Source organism: Apium graveolens, chromosome 4 (assembly GCF_009905375.1).
Source record: "Apium graveolens cultivar Ventura chromosome 4, ASM990537v1, whole genome shotgun sequence".
In the NCBI taxonomy this organism is placed as follows: Eukaryota; Viridiplantae; Streptophyta; class Magnoliopsida; order Apiales; family Apiaceae; genus Apium; species Apium graveolens.
Genome location: NC_133650.1, coordinates 209,204,920 through 209,220,413, shown reverse-complemented (window position 1 = coordinate 209,220,413; position 15,494 = coordinate 209,204,920). Strand labels below are relative to the sequence as shown.

General features: G+C 39.8%; 1 protein-coding gene across 1 annotated transcript; it reads left to right on the top strand.

Annotated features, from left to right (window-relative positions):
- The first annotated feature begins 13,982 nt into the window (after positions 1-13,982).
- LOC141719337 (uncharacterized) lies at positions 13,983-14,513 on the top strand. Its single transcript, XM_074521709.1, has one exon. The coding sequence runs from the start codon at positions 13,983-13,985 to the stop codon at positions 14,511-14,513; it is 531 nt and encodes a 176-aa protein (XP_074377810.1).
- Positions 14,514-15,494: the final 981 nt, after the last annotated feature.

Below are 15,494 nucleotides of genomic sequence, written 5' to 3'. Positions count from 1 at the left end.
GGTTTGCTAACCACTCCGGAAATTGAATCTCCTCAATGAAACCAGCCTCTAAGAGCTTTTCCACTTCCTGCTTTATAGCCTCTTGTCTTTCCGGGGCAAAATTTCTTTTCTTTTGTTTCACTGTCTTCCGGCTTGGATCCACGTTTAGCTTGTGAGTAATTAACTCCGGGTCTATGCCTGGCATATCAGCTGCTGACCATGCAAACACATCACTATTTTCTTGCAAAAATTTTACTAACTTCCCTCTAAGGGGCTCCTCTAATGTGGCTCCAATGAAAGTCATCCTCTCAGGATTCTTGGGATCTAAAGGAACCGAAACCAATTCTTCTGCTGGCCTTCCTCTATTCTCATCATTTTCTCGAACATCCATATCTTCAATAGGAAGAACCTGCCCCCCGACTCCATCTGCCCTCAAGGAGGCCACATAACAGCTTCTAGCCATTTTTTGATCTCCTTTCTCTTCTCCAATCCCGTTTCGGGTGGGAAACTTCATGACTGAATGGTAGGAAGAGGGGACTGCCTTGAAGGCATGTATCCCTGTTCTCCCCATGATAGCATTATAAGTTGAACTAGCCTTTACTACCACAAAATCCAGCATCTGCGTTGCTTGCCTTGGCTCCGTACCTATGGTGGTTGGCAATTTAATTATCCCTTCCACAGGACATTCTACTCCAGCAAATCCATATATCGGCATGTCGGTTGGTGTCAACTGGGAGTCGTTATACCCCATCCTTAGAAAGGTGTCGTGGAGCAAGATATCCACAGAAGCACCATTATCCACAAGGACCCTCTTAACCGGGCTATTTCCTATTATCGGCGTTATGACCAGCGGGTCGTCATGGGGAAACTTCACACCCTCAAGGTCGGAATCATCAAAAGCCAATGTTACTTCTGTCCTGGCCCTCTTCGGGGCTTCTCCAACAATATGCATAACCTCTCTAGTATATGCCTTTCTGGAATTTTTGGACAATCCAGCAGCAGTTGGACCTCCAAAGATCGTGTTTATCACAGGCCCTCGAGGTCTCGGCCCTCCATAAATGGTGTTTATAACCGGTCCTCTAGGTTGGGGATTCCGCCCCTGATCATCTTGGTCCCTCCTACGATCTTCAAAGTTTTTCCTTCCATTACTATTTCTGTCTCCTCCATCTCCAGTATACTTGTTCAATCTTCCTTTTCGAATCAAAAACTCAATTTCATCTTTCAACTGCCTACACTCATCGGTATCATGGCCAACATCTTTGTGAAACCTGCAATACTTGCCCTTATCTAGCTTGGCGGGATCAGCCTTCAAGGGCTTAGGCCAGCGAATATCTCTGTCTTTCTCAATCTCCATCAAAATCTGACTTCTGGGAGCATTCAGCTTAGCGTATTCAGTGAACTTTTGCCCAGGTCCTCCCTTCTTGGGGGTTGAATCAGGGTTTTGTTCAGTTCTAGGATATTTATCCTTAGCGATATACTCCAAATCAGTTTTTCGTTTCTTGCCTCCAGTGGGCTCATTACTTACTACGGTCTTCCTCATACTTTCTTCAACCTTGATATACTTCCCTGCCCTCTCTTGGAGCTGCAACATGCTCTCAGGGGGTCGTTTGGCCAAAGACATCTTGAAAAACTCATCCCTAGTTCCTTGTTGCAGTGCTATCATGGCTACCTTATCATCAAGGTCTGGGACTTTTAAAGCCTCCTTTGTAAAACGATTCAAGTAATCTCTTAAGGATTCTTTAGCTCCCTGCACAAGACTCATAAGAGATGCTGAACTTTTCTCATGGACTCTTCCACTGATGAATTGCTTAATAAAAGCCTGACTTAATTCTCTGAATGATCCAATAGAATTTGGGGGTAGGCGACTGTACCATCTTTGAGCCATACCCGACAGGGTTTGAGGAAAGGCCCGACATTTTATAGCATCGTTCACGGGTTGCAGCAGCAGTGCATTAGAGAATGTCCTAACATGATTAGCGGGGTCTCCCGTGCCATCATAGGCTTTGATAGTGGGCATCTTGAATTTCCTTGAGATATGGGCATTCATTATCTCTTCTGTGAAGGGTGGAGTTGGATCATCAGGATCTCCAAGGGGAAGGAGATTGCTTGGATCAGTTCTTGGGACAGCAGCCCTTCTTCTTACCGGACCATCCAGGTCTATGATAGGAGGAGGATTTCTCCCCCTAGGAGGTATGTGGGATCTGGTGGCTTGGTGAGCCTCCAAATCACGTCTCAGCCTTTGGATTTCAGCCTCATGAGCCCTGATCTTTTCCTGCACTTCTTGGGGATTCGCCCCTGGGGTGCTTTGGGGGCGTTGCCTTCCATCGGCCATTGGCTCTTTTCCAGGACGCCTCCTTCTCGGGGCCACTTCATCATCCGAAGATTCGGAGTCTCTCTCAGTGTATGGACCAGAAAATTCCCGATCCTCAGGGATAGGATCCAAACCTCGTATATAGGGGGGCGACCGCCCTCGTGCTTCGCTTCGCCCAGCATATCCACTTCCTCCAACCTCAGGGTAAAGGGGCATCCCATAAGGGGGGTTAGTAGTAACAATAGTTGAATATTCATACCCGACGGGTCGAGAATTCACAGGTATATGTATTTGTTGAACTTGAGGATTCGTACCTTGAACAATCGGGGGAGTTGTCCCTTGTAGCTGAGGATGAGTTGCCCCTGTCTGGGCTTCCCCCTGAGTAGATGCATAAGTTGAATGGGGAGGAACCTCCACGGTTGATGAAATCACCTGGGTTGTCCCTGATGGTGTTCCCTCCTCCAGAGTGCTGGTTGTTCTCCGTGTTCTCGCCATGGTTGTTGTTGCTTTCCCACAGACGGCGCCAAATGTTATGGATAAAAAACTAAGGTTATTATTTGCTGTATTTATTATTAAGATTCGGGAGCTCAAGGCCTTTAATGGCTGCTCTCGTGTTTCGTGGCTCAAATCTGCCTTTACGAGATGCCTACGTATCTCTATATATTAGAGAATCAAGCCAAAAAACGTAGTTCTGATTTGTGGGGGTGAGACCCCTTATATAGATGTGGGAGTCCTTGAATTGGACTTGGTATAGGAGACTTGGTGGATAAGCCTCTGAATTAGGATAGACTTAGGAGTCCTAGGAAGTAGGAAGCTGATTCCTTATCCTTTTAGGTCCCCTTGAGGCTAATTTCTAAGGATTTATATCCTCATCGGGACTCTTTTCAACATCTGATTTCTCCCTTATTAATTAATTACGAAATTAATTAATAATCAGGGCTTTTGGGCCTTTTTTATTCCATCAGGCCTGATCTGGTCCATCAGGCTTAACCTTTCTGGTCTGAGTATCATATATCTTTTTATTGGGTCTAACAGCCCACAATTTGTACAATTAATGCAGTATTTAATAATACAATCATAATTTATTTATCCCTATCAAATATATTTATTCGGATTCAGATATTATCGAATGCGAATATGCCTATATCTGTATTTGTATCCTCAATCATCGGATTCGAATACAGATAATATCAATTTTATTTCAAATATAAATAATATCCGCTTTATTTAAGATATAAATATCAATTTTTTAGACAAATATCAGATTTTTTGAATTTTTTTAACAATCCTAATTAAACGGTGTACAAGGCGAACATACAAGTGTGGAACAGTGTAGAAATCTCGATGGTGATGTCTTGTATCGTTGTTCTCTTGTGTGAATATATGCTTTCATCCTAGCCCTCGAGAGACTCCTGACTTTCTCATGGTCTCCATTTTTTTATATTGGTCTTTCTAACCTGATTTTTTTAAATGTGAGTACATAATTTGCACTAACTTAGCTTAGTACTATTTATTAATAAAATTATTGTGAATATAATGGGGTACATTAATATTTATAATTAATATTTATAATTAGAAAATCAATTAAAAATGATCAAATTCATAAAAATTAGTATTTCTCATATGATCTTGAACAAACATTATAAAAACCATTTTTATATATCGTGATATACATATTTTTTTGAAGTTAAGGGCCTATTTAGCTACCACTTACAAGTCAGCTTATTATATCATATTTGTAGTTATAGTAAGGGGGTTTTGATGATACAGTCATATGGGATTATATAGATTGACCGTCACAAGTTGAGTTGCATGTGCTAAAAGTATAGGCATAATATTGACTATGTCATTTTATTCTATTATTCTACTATAATATCTAATAATTTGTATAACAAACATAATAGGTAATTAATTAAAAATTAAAACTATAATTATATATTCTTAAATGATATAAAATAATATTAAAAATATTATATTATATATAATACAAATAACAATTATATTGATAAAAATAAATATAAGTAAAAATTAATATATTAATTATAATCGGGTTAAAGTAATGTCATTTTTTAAAAATATCGAAATGAGTAAGTTTGATTTAAAATATTTTTAAATAGATAATCTTCATTTGCATCTTATAAAATAAGAAAGACATTTAGATTAGATTTAGGGATAAATATTACAATTTTTGTTTCATTTTGTAGAAAGGGAAATTACGGATTGTATTTTTAAAAAAATTAGAGCATACGAATCCTCTAAAAAATAAAAATGATAAATAAATAATAATAATAAATCTATAACAATTCAAAATAAAATAAAAATCTAATAAAATATATTATAGATTATATTTATTTCATTCATATTATTATATTATAATATTTTATTAGGAAAACTGTCTAAGTCAGAATCAGGATTTGCCTATAAAACATAAAAACGAGGAATAAATAATAATAATAATAATAATAATAATAATAAATCTATTACAATTCAAAATGAAATATAAATATAATAAAATACATTATAGATTATATTTATTTCATTTATTTTTATTATATTATAATATTTTGTTAAGAAAACTGTCTAAAGAATCAGGATTTGCTGGAAAATCAGGATCTGTCAACCAGTCAGCATCTGCATGCAGTCATGTGACAACCCGGGTCAAATCCCGAACCTTTTTCAAAAACCGGATCAAGTCCCGATTCCGAGTCCGGAATAAGACGAAGCCTAATGGCCTAGATGCATCCAACTTGGGTAAAAAATAAGCCCACCACAGGCCTCCAAAAGATCATGATCTATTTGTGCACATAGTAGTAGTATTTTGCCTTATAAACTAAACAGAAGTTCCAAATCTCATCGATGTGGGTTTGGGATGTTATAAATTCCCCCACTTAAAGTCTTGACGTCTTTCATCGGGCCCGAACTGACAGCCCATAGGTCCAGATCGTTCCTCTCTAGCCATTGTGGGATAATACCGGTTGGCTTCGTATCCCCGCCTCAGGATCTCTGTCCAATTGCGGGATAATATCACCAGGATTCGTGCCCCCTCCTTCGAAAACTTGACGCATCAAGCTTTCGAGAGTCGGCTCTGATACCATATGTGACAACCCAGGTCAAATCCCGAGTCCTTTTCGAAAACCGGGTCAAGTCCCGATTCAGAGTTTGAAATAAGCCAAAGCCTACTAGCCCAAGTGCATCCAACTTGGGTGAACTTCCATAGGCCCCCAAAAGATCATGATTTGTTGTGCACATAGTAATAATACTTTGTCTTATAAACTGAACAGAAGTTCAAAATCTCCTCGATGTAAGATTCTGGTGTTACAAGTCAGGATCTGCATCAGGATTTGTCAAGCCATCAGGATGTGACTTGGTACTAGTATTATAGAGTAAATCATGATTAGGTGATTTACACAGTCCCAAGTGATTGTGGAGTATTATATATTATATTGTGGAGTATCATGATTAGATGATTTATAGTATTAAACAATTATCTATGACCGGGCAATATATATAATAATCTGTATAACAAACACAGTAGGTAATTAATTAAGAAATTGAAATATATATATATATATATATATATATATTCTCTTAAATGATATAATATAATGTTAAAAGTGTTATATATATAATATAAGCAACAATTATATTAATAAATATAAATATAAGTAACAATCAACAAGTCATTTATTAATCGGGTTAAAGTAGTATCATTTTATTAAAAAAAATTGGAATGGGTAAATTTGATTTAAAATATCTTTGAATAGATAATTTTAATTTGTATCTTATAAAATGAGGAAAACATTTAGATGGTATTAGGTATTAATATTACATATGTTTTATTTTATTTTGTAAAATAAGGAAATTACGGATTGTCTTTTAAAAAATTTGGAGTGCATGAATCCTATAAAACATAAAACTAGGACGAAATATAATAATAATAATAATAATAATAATAATAATAATAATAATAATAATAATAAACTATTACAATTCAAAATTCAAAATTGAAATACAAATCTAATAAAATACCTTCAAAAGTGCTATGACAATTAAATATAAAGTATTTTTTTCTAAATCATTACTAGATAGGAAAAAATTATAAAATATTATTACAAACACGACATGATACAAATTTCAAATAACTTTTCAATTATTGATCAAACTCCAAAAACGAAAATATATAAATGAGAGAAAAATAATTATGTAAAAATATTATGTGATATGATTAAAGTATTCTTTTTACAAATTTATAATGTGAAAAAAACCAGATAACGAAGAAATAAAATAAATTATAACACATATGTTATATTTAGGTTATGAAGGTCAAATATGAAAATATAATAATAACTACATATAAGTACAAAAAGTATAATTTTTTGAAAAATAAATTATTTATAAAAAACATAAATTTTATTTAGGGAAAAAAATTATTATATTAAAATTTTAGTTAAATAAAGAAAAAATATTTAAAAAAATTATATAAAAAATGATAATCATGCTGAGTATCGGGTACAAAGCTAGTAACTTATAAGTCACTAAGAAATTATCGATCAGTATAGTATTTGTCGAACCAGCTTATAAGTCAAATTTAGAACATATATGCTAATAAGTTGAATATTTTGACTTTTTCCGTTCTTATCAACTTTAGTTTACAAATATATGTTTTAACTATTTTTATTTTTATTTTTTTTATCGTAGGTAACCCGCAGCAGCTACCATTCGGGTGCGCACTGGGTAAACCCTACGGGCTCACGCAATAGCCTGCAAATCACGTGAACCAAGGTAAACCGCATTTAAGCGACATGCTCTGACTCGGGAGGCAAAATTATAAATTCTCTTCCCGCGGGATTCGAACCTGTGATCAAGAGGATATTTATCTCCTTTTTAACCAGCTGAGCCAACCCTTGCGGGCAACTATTTTTAATTTAAAATTCACTAATAAAGATATTTGTATTTAAAATTTAATTATTTTAATTCATTTAAGTAAAAAATATTCTGACTTATAAATAAAATTATTCAAACACTTATATAACTTACAAGTATTCACTTACTTATATAATTCACTTATTAATTTGAAGTCATAAATTTTTTATTTTAAAATTTTTCAAACGAACAGAAATTCTTCAATCTCGGCCTTTAAAATATAGTTTGTATGCCCCTCTTAATCAATTTGTTAGAGAAGCGATTCCTAACACTAGTGTGTTTTGGACCAAAACCCTGTTATATAATGCATATGTATATTGACATGTATTTGTGATAGGGTATAAGTAACCTGGCTAGGGTCCAACCAGGATCTATGGGGTATTAGGCTCAATTTATGGATCAAGGCCCCCCTCACCCAGAGCGATCAAGTGGAGAGACCCAGGCTCAGGACCAACCTAGGACCTGGATCATCTCCTACCAGGATCCATCCCATGACCTGGATCTTCTCCTAACTAGGGTCCAGCCCATGACCTGGATCACCTGTGTACAAGGGCCCAGCCCATGATCTGGATCACCTGCCTACCAGGGTCCATCTCATGACCTGGATCACCTGCCTACCTGGATCCAGTCCTGAATTAGGATCACCCTAAGGGGGGTCCCAGAGAGCACATGCACATTCCACAACCCGCCAAGGAAGGGTACGTGGGCACGTGACGATGACAACTATCAACAACCAACATATCAGACAAGCACGACGCGTGTCAGATGCCGTTAGGACACCCTGAAGGTGGTCATTCCCTGGACACGTGTATGCAATCCACACAAGTCAGGTGTCCTCCGCCTCCAAGAACCAACGGCCCTGATCTAGAGGTACCAACCCCTAAACCCTACCTTTGGGCTATATATACCCCCGAAGATGAAGGGTTTAGGGGTTAGAAAAACACTTTCATTACACACACTCTCTTAAATACAACCTATACACACACAGCCACCTTAGTCCTCTCTATCTTCATCTTCCCCAACCAGCTTCTTATCCTCACACCGGAGGCGTCGCGGGGACAAAACCCCCCTTCGGTATTGTTTTGCAGGCTCCCAACAGCAGCTACACCTCATTCACACCTAGAAGGTCCAAGCACGGCGTCGAAAGGAGCCGCCCCGCTCACCGGAGTTATCATTTGGCGCTAGAAGGAGGGGCGCTCCATCCTTGGGTCTCGGTGCCCCTGGATTCACCTTCAACAGCAAACTCTTAAGAGAGTCCACATCTTAAACCTGTAAGAACATAAGCAACCATACCCTCTCTTGAATATGAAAGTTGTTCATCTTAGCCACGTTTGTGTGAGCTTATTATGTTAGGCCACGTTTGTGTGAGCCCATCCTCGTTTGTTAGTTTTGATTGTTTGGGGTTTGATAATCTTGATAGTCTTAAAGCCTGGGGTTTGATAGTTTTGGTAGTTTTAAAACCCAGATCTACTTTAATTTGCATATTATCTTTGTGTTCTAGAACCTGCTGTTCTTGTTCAATAGTATTGTTAGCAAAACCCAGAAAGTTTGTTTGGTATTATTCTGGAAATTTTTGTAATCTTCAAAAAGCAACCTTAGATCCACATTTTTAGCCTTAAATCATGGTCAGTTGTTTGTACAATTGTGGTAATGGCAAGAGCAGGAAAGAGTACGGTTGGTATGCCCTCCGCTAGTACCCAGGTCCAGGATCAGGACCACTCTCAGGCTCACGAAGCTGGGGGAGACCGAGAGACCCTCCAGGAGTAACCATTGGCTCAGCATACCCCGGTCTTGGAAAGGATAGTAACACCACGGGATGCCAGGAACGTCATTGAGCTCAATCAGTATAAGTATACAAATGTTCCAGTGGAAGAGGAGCATATGGCCAACTTAACAAGCCATGAACTGGCTGAAACAATCAGGCTCTACAGAGATGAACAAGCCCGAGCTCATATAGAATATGAGCAAGATAATGAGCAAGAAGAATCTGGGGATTCTCAGCAATCTAGGAGATCTGTCTTCGACCGAATCGGAACTAAGGCAAAAAAGAATCAAAAAAAGCCTAGTAAAAAGGAGATAGAAGCAGCCAGGAAGAAAAAATTGGGAGAAATGATGGAACAGATAAGAAGAGAAGAAGAGGCAAATCTTGAGCTCAAGATTCAGAAAATGATGCAGCTAGAGGAGGAGAGGCTCTTAGCTAAGATAAAAGGCAAAAGGACCCGGAGGGACCCTACCCCCGAGATCATTTCTGACGACGAAGATGAGGGGCAGAAGGATCTGAAAGACATGATTTATGAGCTCCAAAGAAAAATAGAAAAAGATTCCAGATTGGAGATTGGGGAAACCCTTACACCCTTCAATCACTTCCTAGAAGCCATCCATCGACAGAAAAATCTCAAACATTACAACTTTGACTTTTTTGATGGATTGGGGGATCCTGAAGAGCACCTCAATTAATTTGAACAAATTGCCCAAATATATTACTACAACGACTTAACCAAGTCTAGATTCTTCACCTCGACCTTCAAAGGGGGGCTCAAAGATGGTTCAGCAGGATCCTGTCACGAAGCATCCACATCTGGAAAGAGTTCAGGGGGGATCTTCCTTGGAAGATTCAGAGCCAATAAGACACACGAAATGCACATATGTCACCTGGAAACAATCCGCCAATACGACAATGAAGCACTCTCAACTTATATACGGAAATTCCAGGAAGCCATCAACAAAGTCTCGAATCTTGATGAGAGGGAGGCTCTAAGCATATTTCGGAGGAACCTGGATCCGGAACACAATAAGAGGTACATTGTAGAGCTGATAAACAAAGAGCCACAAAGCCTAGTCACTGCCTACTCTATGGCAGCCAGGTTTATAAAGGAAACGGACGTTCTCCAGGAAATGAGAATGACTCGAAATGGAGGATCCAGGAACAAAACTTCTGATGACCGACCGAAAGGGGGTTACCATCAGGAAAAGAAGTTCAAGCAAAGTCAACAAGCCCAGCAGACCAATGTGGTGCAAAACACTCCAATATTTCAAAGATTGGGTCCTAAGATAAAATCAAAAAGCTATCCTGGTCCACCTAGGGAAGCCAGAGAGCCTAGGAAAGAGCCAGACTGGACACCACTAAACAGGACCCGGGAAGAGATACTAAAGGAGATCAAGGGAAAGCCATTCTATTACCCACCGAACCCCATACAGCCTGCCCCAGAGAGCAGGCCTTACAAAATACAATACGACTATCATGATACACATGGGCACAAAACTGAAAATTGTATCTCTCTCAAATATTTCATTGAAGATCAAGTAAAGAAGGGTAACCTGAATCAGTACATCTCCCGGGAGAAAAATCAGAAGGTCTCACTCCCCTCCTAGGAGCCCGGGCTCGGGAAACGAAGTACTCTTCATTCAATCCTACACGGAGATGGTAATCTCATTCAGCAACAAGGATTATGAAGGGGTCAACCCGAATCACAATGAAGCATTGGTGGTGACACTTGATATCTTTGATAATGAGGTCAGGAGAATGCTGACAGACAATGGTTCCTCAGTAAACATACTCTTCAAGCATATTGTGGACCGGATGAAGCTAGGGAGCGTGCGCTCAAATGAATGCCGAGAGGACCCCCTCTATGGGTTTGGGAATAACTTGGTCTTGATCCAGGGAACCTTATACTTGCCAGTAATATTTGGGTCAGTTCCAAACCAAGCAATCACCTCCATATCACACTTAAAAATCAAATTCCCAACTCCAACAGGGTAGGAGAAGTTAAGGGAGACTATGAGGTCGCTGAAAGATGCTATAGCCAAGCCCTGGTCATGGCTGAAAATCACCAAGACAATAAGAGGAAGGCCGTAGTCCTTCGCAAACAACAAAGCATTAAGAAATATCGCCCTCACTCAAGGGATGATGCGAGAAAAGAAGTCCAGATTATAGAGTCCATCTCGGATCCAAAAGCAACAAAGCCAAGCTCGAAAGAGCAAAAAAATAACCAAGTCACAGCAGAGATTGAATTAAGACCAGGCCTCGGCCACGGCGATTAACTATGCAAGCAACCAACCTTGAAACAAGTGAAGTAGGGGAAAGTAACCAAAAAGAAATGACAGCCCAGGGTCAGGTTTATATGAAGAAGAACACAGATGTCCGGATCCAACAGTTGGTATCAATCATGGATAATGCCAAGATTGAGGCTCCTGTAAAAACAGAAACAATTATGATCAATGCAAGCGATCCTTCTAAGAAGGTAAAGATAGGATCCGGACTCGAGGCTACCTTCAGAGAAGACCTGATATCATTACTCCGAGGGTCCTCCGATATATTTGCTTGGAGCCCAAGAGACATGCCCGGGTTGGATAAATCCATAGCAATGCATAGCTTGGACGCCAACCCTGGGAGGAAACCAGTTAAGCAGAAGAGAATAAATTTTGCCCCAGAGAGGCAGAAAGCAATAGATGAAGAGGTTGAAAAACTACTAAAAGCTAAGATCATATGCGAGGTCAAGTACCCAGAATGGTTAGCAAATGTTGTTATGGTGAAAAAAGTAAACTGGAAATGGAGAATGTGTGTCGACTACACCGACTTGAATAGTGCATGTCCCAAAGATCCTTATCCCTTGCCAAATATTGATCAATTGATCGACGCCACATCCGGGCACGTAATTCTGAGCTTTATGGACGCCTACTCGGGCTACAACCAAATTAAAATGAATCTGAAAGATATCTTGAAGACAGCCTTCATCACTCACAGGGCGATCTATGCCTATGTAATGCTGCCTTTCGGATTGACTAATGCGGGAACAACCTACCCAAGAGCAATGAATAAAATCATCAAAGACGAGATTGGAAGGAACCTGGAATCCTATGTTGAGGACATGATTGCAAAGTCCACAAGCATCCCCGATCACATAGGACACCTAAGAGAATGCTTTGACAACTTGAGAAAATACTCACTCAGGCTCAATCCAGAAAAGTGCACATTCGGAGTAGGGGCAGGAAAATTTCTTGGATTCATGATAAGCAACCGGGGAATTAAAGCCAACCCATAAAAGATAAAAGCAATCCAGGAGATGAAGCCTCCCAGAACACAGAAGGATGTGCAGAAGCTAGCAGGGTCACTGGTAGTACTTAGAAGATTTATCTCAAAGCTAGCTGAGAGATGCCTACCCTTCTTTGATCTATTGAAAGGGGCAACCAACAAGAGGGAAATTAATTGGAGCCCGGAATGTCAAAGTGCATTTGAAGAAATTAAAAGGTATCTTTCTCAACCTCCTGTGTTAACCAAAGCCCAACTCGGGGAGCCTCTATCCCTTTACCTATCAGCAGGGGCCCTGACAGTTGGAGCAACCCTGATCAGGGAAGAGAATGGCAAACAACAACCAGTTTACTATGTGAGCCAGGTACTAAAAGACGTGAAGACCCGATACCCAAGTCTAGAAAATTTTGCTTTTGCCTTGGTCACAGCATCCAGGAAGTTCAGACACTACTTTCAGGGAAGGGAGATCCGGGTTGTAACTAACCAACCCTTGAGGAAGATAATACACAAGCCAGACATCTCAGGAAGGTTGGTAAATTGGGCAGTTGAGCTAAGCCAATTCAACTTGAGTTTCATCCCAAGAACAGCAATCAAAGCCCAGGCGTTGGTCAATTTCATAATAGAATGCAACTTCCCAGAAGACGAGCCTAGGCCCATGAGCATTGACCCAGAGAGCAGCAATGACAATAACCCGGGAGCCTGGGCTCTCAAAGTTGATGGATCCTCAACAAATGAAAGGTCAGGAGCAAGGCTCATTCTAAAGAGCCCAGAAGGCTTCACAATTCAAACTGCCATCTCCTTGGGCTTCGCAGCAACCAACAACCAGGCAGAGTATGAAGCGCTGATAGCAGGATTGAAGCTAGCAAAAACCCTCAGGATCCAGGATCTTAAAATCTACAGTGACTCTCAGCTCATAGTAAAGCAAACAAATGACGAGTACATAGCCAAGGATCCAGTTCTAGCTAAGTACCAAGCTCTGGTCCAAAGCTACCTTGCCTTAATACCAAAAACACAAGTCATTCAAATCTGCAGAGAGGAGAATTTAGTGGCTGATACACTATCTAAATTGGTTTAAAACTCATCAGACCTGGATTGCTCCGTCTATTTCGAAGAGTTACAGAGACCTAGCATATAATCCGAAGAGGTCATGGAAATAGACAGCAGTCTGAATTGGATGACTCCATTTATCAACTACTTGGAGAAAGGAGAGCTCCCTGAAGACAAAGGGAAAGCCCAAAGATTAAAAGGCAAAGCAGCAAAATTCTTCATTGAAGAGGGGATACTCTATCGACGGACTTTCTAATCCCCGATCCTGAAGTACATCAGCCCAGGGGAGGCACGGTATTGTCTGATGGAAGTTCACATAGGGATATGCGGGGATCACATGTCCGCAAAGGCCCTAGCTCATAAGATAAGGGTACTACTGGCCAACTATTCACCAGGATGCAATAGAGTTCGTGAAAAAATGCAAGGAATGCCGACTCTTCAGCAACGTGACCTGGATGAGCCCAATCCTACCCTCCTCAGTCTTGTCACCAATCCCCTTTGCTGTATGGGGTATTGATATCATGGGACCGTTCCCCAGGGCCAAAGAAGACCTCAGGTACTTGCTAGTCTCAATTGATTATATGACCAAATGGGTAGAGGCAAAGGCCATGACAATAAACCAGCAAGATTGCATCAAGTTCATGGACAACATCTTGATGAGATTCGGAATCCCAAGAGTAATGGTCTCAGATAATGGGCCACAGTTTGTTGGATCAGAATTTAAATCTTACCTTCAAGAGCGGGGTATCCCGACACAAGAAATCATCTGTAGACTACCCTCAAGGGAATGACCAAGTAGAAGTAACCAACCAGATTCTTCTCCGGGGAATCGAGAAGAGCTTCAGGGAAAGCAAAACCAAATGGCCAGAAGAATTGCCTAATGTCCTATGGGCCTACAGGACCAGCCCCCGGACAAGCACGGGAGAAATACCATTCAAACTAGCTTATGGAACTGAAGTAATGCTACCAATTGAAGTAGGATCCCCCTCTCATCGAGCTATCAACTTTGATGAAATAGAAAATGAGGAGGGGCTGAGAACAAATATTGAGCTAATCGATGAAGTCCGAGACCAGGCTGTTGAGAGAATGGAAAAGTACAAGGGAAAAACTAAACAGTACTTCAGCAAGAAGTCCCGGGTCAAAAACTTTCAAGTTAGAGACCTGATACTTCGAGACACAGAAGCCTCAGACCCCACCAACACTGGGAAGCTAATGTCAAGGTGAGAAGGCCCTTATAAAATCAAAGAAGTGTTAAGGCCAGGAACGTACAAGCTCATGAACATGGATGAATCCGAGATCCCGAACACTTGGCATGGACTCAGGCTCAGAAAATTCTATCAGTAGAAAAAGCAACCAAAAGCAAACAAAAAACTTGTAGCCTATGGCAAGCAACCAATCTATGATCCAGTATTTTGTATGAAGAAAATTTCAAATCAATGAAAAGAATTTTCCCTTCTCAAAAAGTTGTTATTTCTTTTACCTTATCAGTAAAGCAAACACAAAACAATCCGGATATGGTCTCATACCGGATTGAAAGCAAAAAATAAAAGCAGAAAACCCGGAGAGAAATTTGAATCCGGAGTTACAGCAACCACTATTTACTTAGAAATTTTCTAAGTACATAGAGTAAAATATCAAAAGCAATCATCAATCCGGATCGTCAGCATACCCGGATTGAAAGCAAACATTAAAAATAAAAGCAATCGTTAATCCGGATATGGCATCATACCCGGATTGAAAGCAAATATCAAAAGCAAAAATAAACCGGATAAGCATCCAAATACGGGTTGAAAATTGTACTCAGATTATTCTCTAAGTATATTAAGCAGCAAAAGCAAACAACAATCCGGATATGGAATCGTACCCGGATTGAAAGCAATATAAAAAGCTAAACAAACCTGGATAAGCATTCAAATCCGGGACAAAAACAACCATTTTGTACTTGGATTATTCTCTAAGTACACAAGGAATCAAAAGCAACCATCAATCCGGATATGATATCATACCCGGATTGAAAGGCAAAATGGAAAGCAAAAATTAACCCTGATAAGTCTTCATAACCGGAACCACCCGGCTATAAACCCAATCCGGGTTGGGGGCCACAGCCATAGCCCGGATTAAAATCATTTGTGCACTAAATTTTTTTTAAGTGCCAGAAACAACTCCGGTTAGCATCCAAACCAGGATCCGGATCAAGCAGCAAAG

Coding starts and splice junctions, on each gene's coding strand:
- LOC141719337 (XM_074521709.1), top strand. CDS start 13,983: ATGGGCCACAGTTTGTTGGATCAGAATTTAAATCTTACCTTCAAGAGC.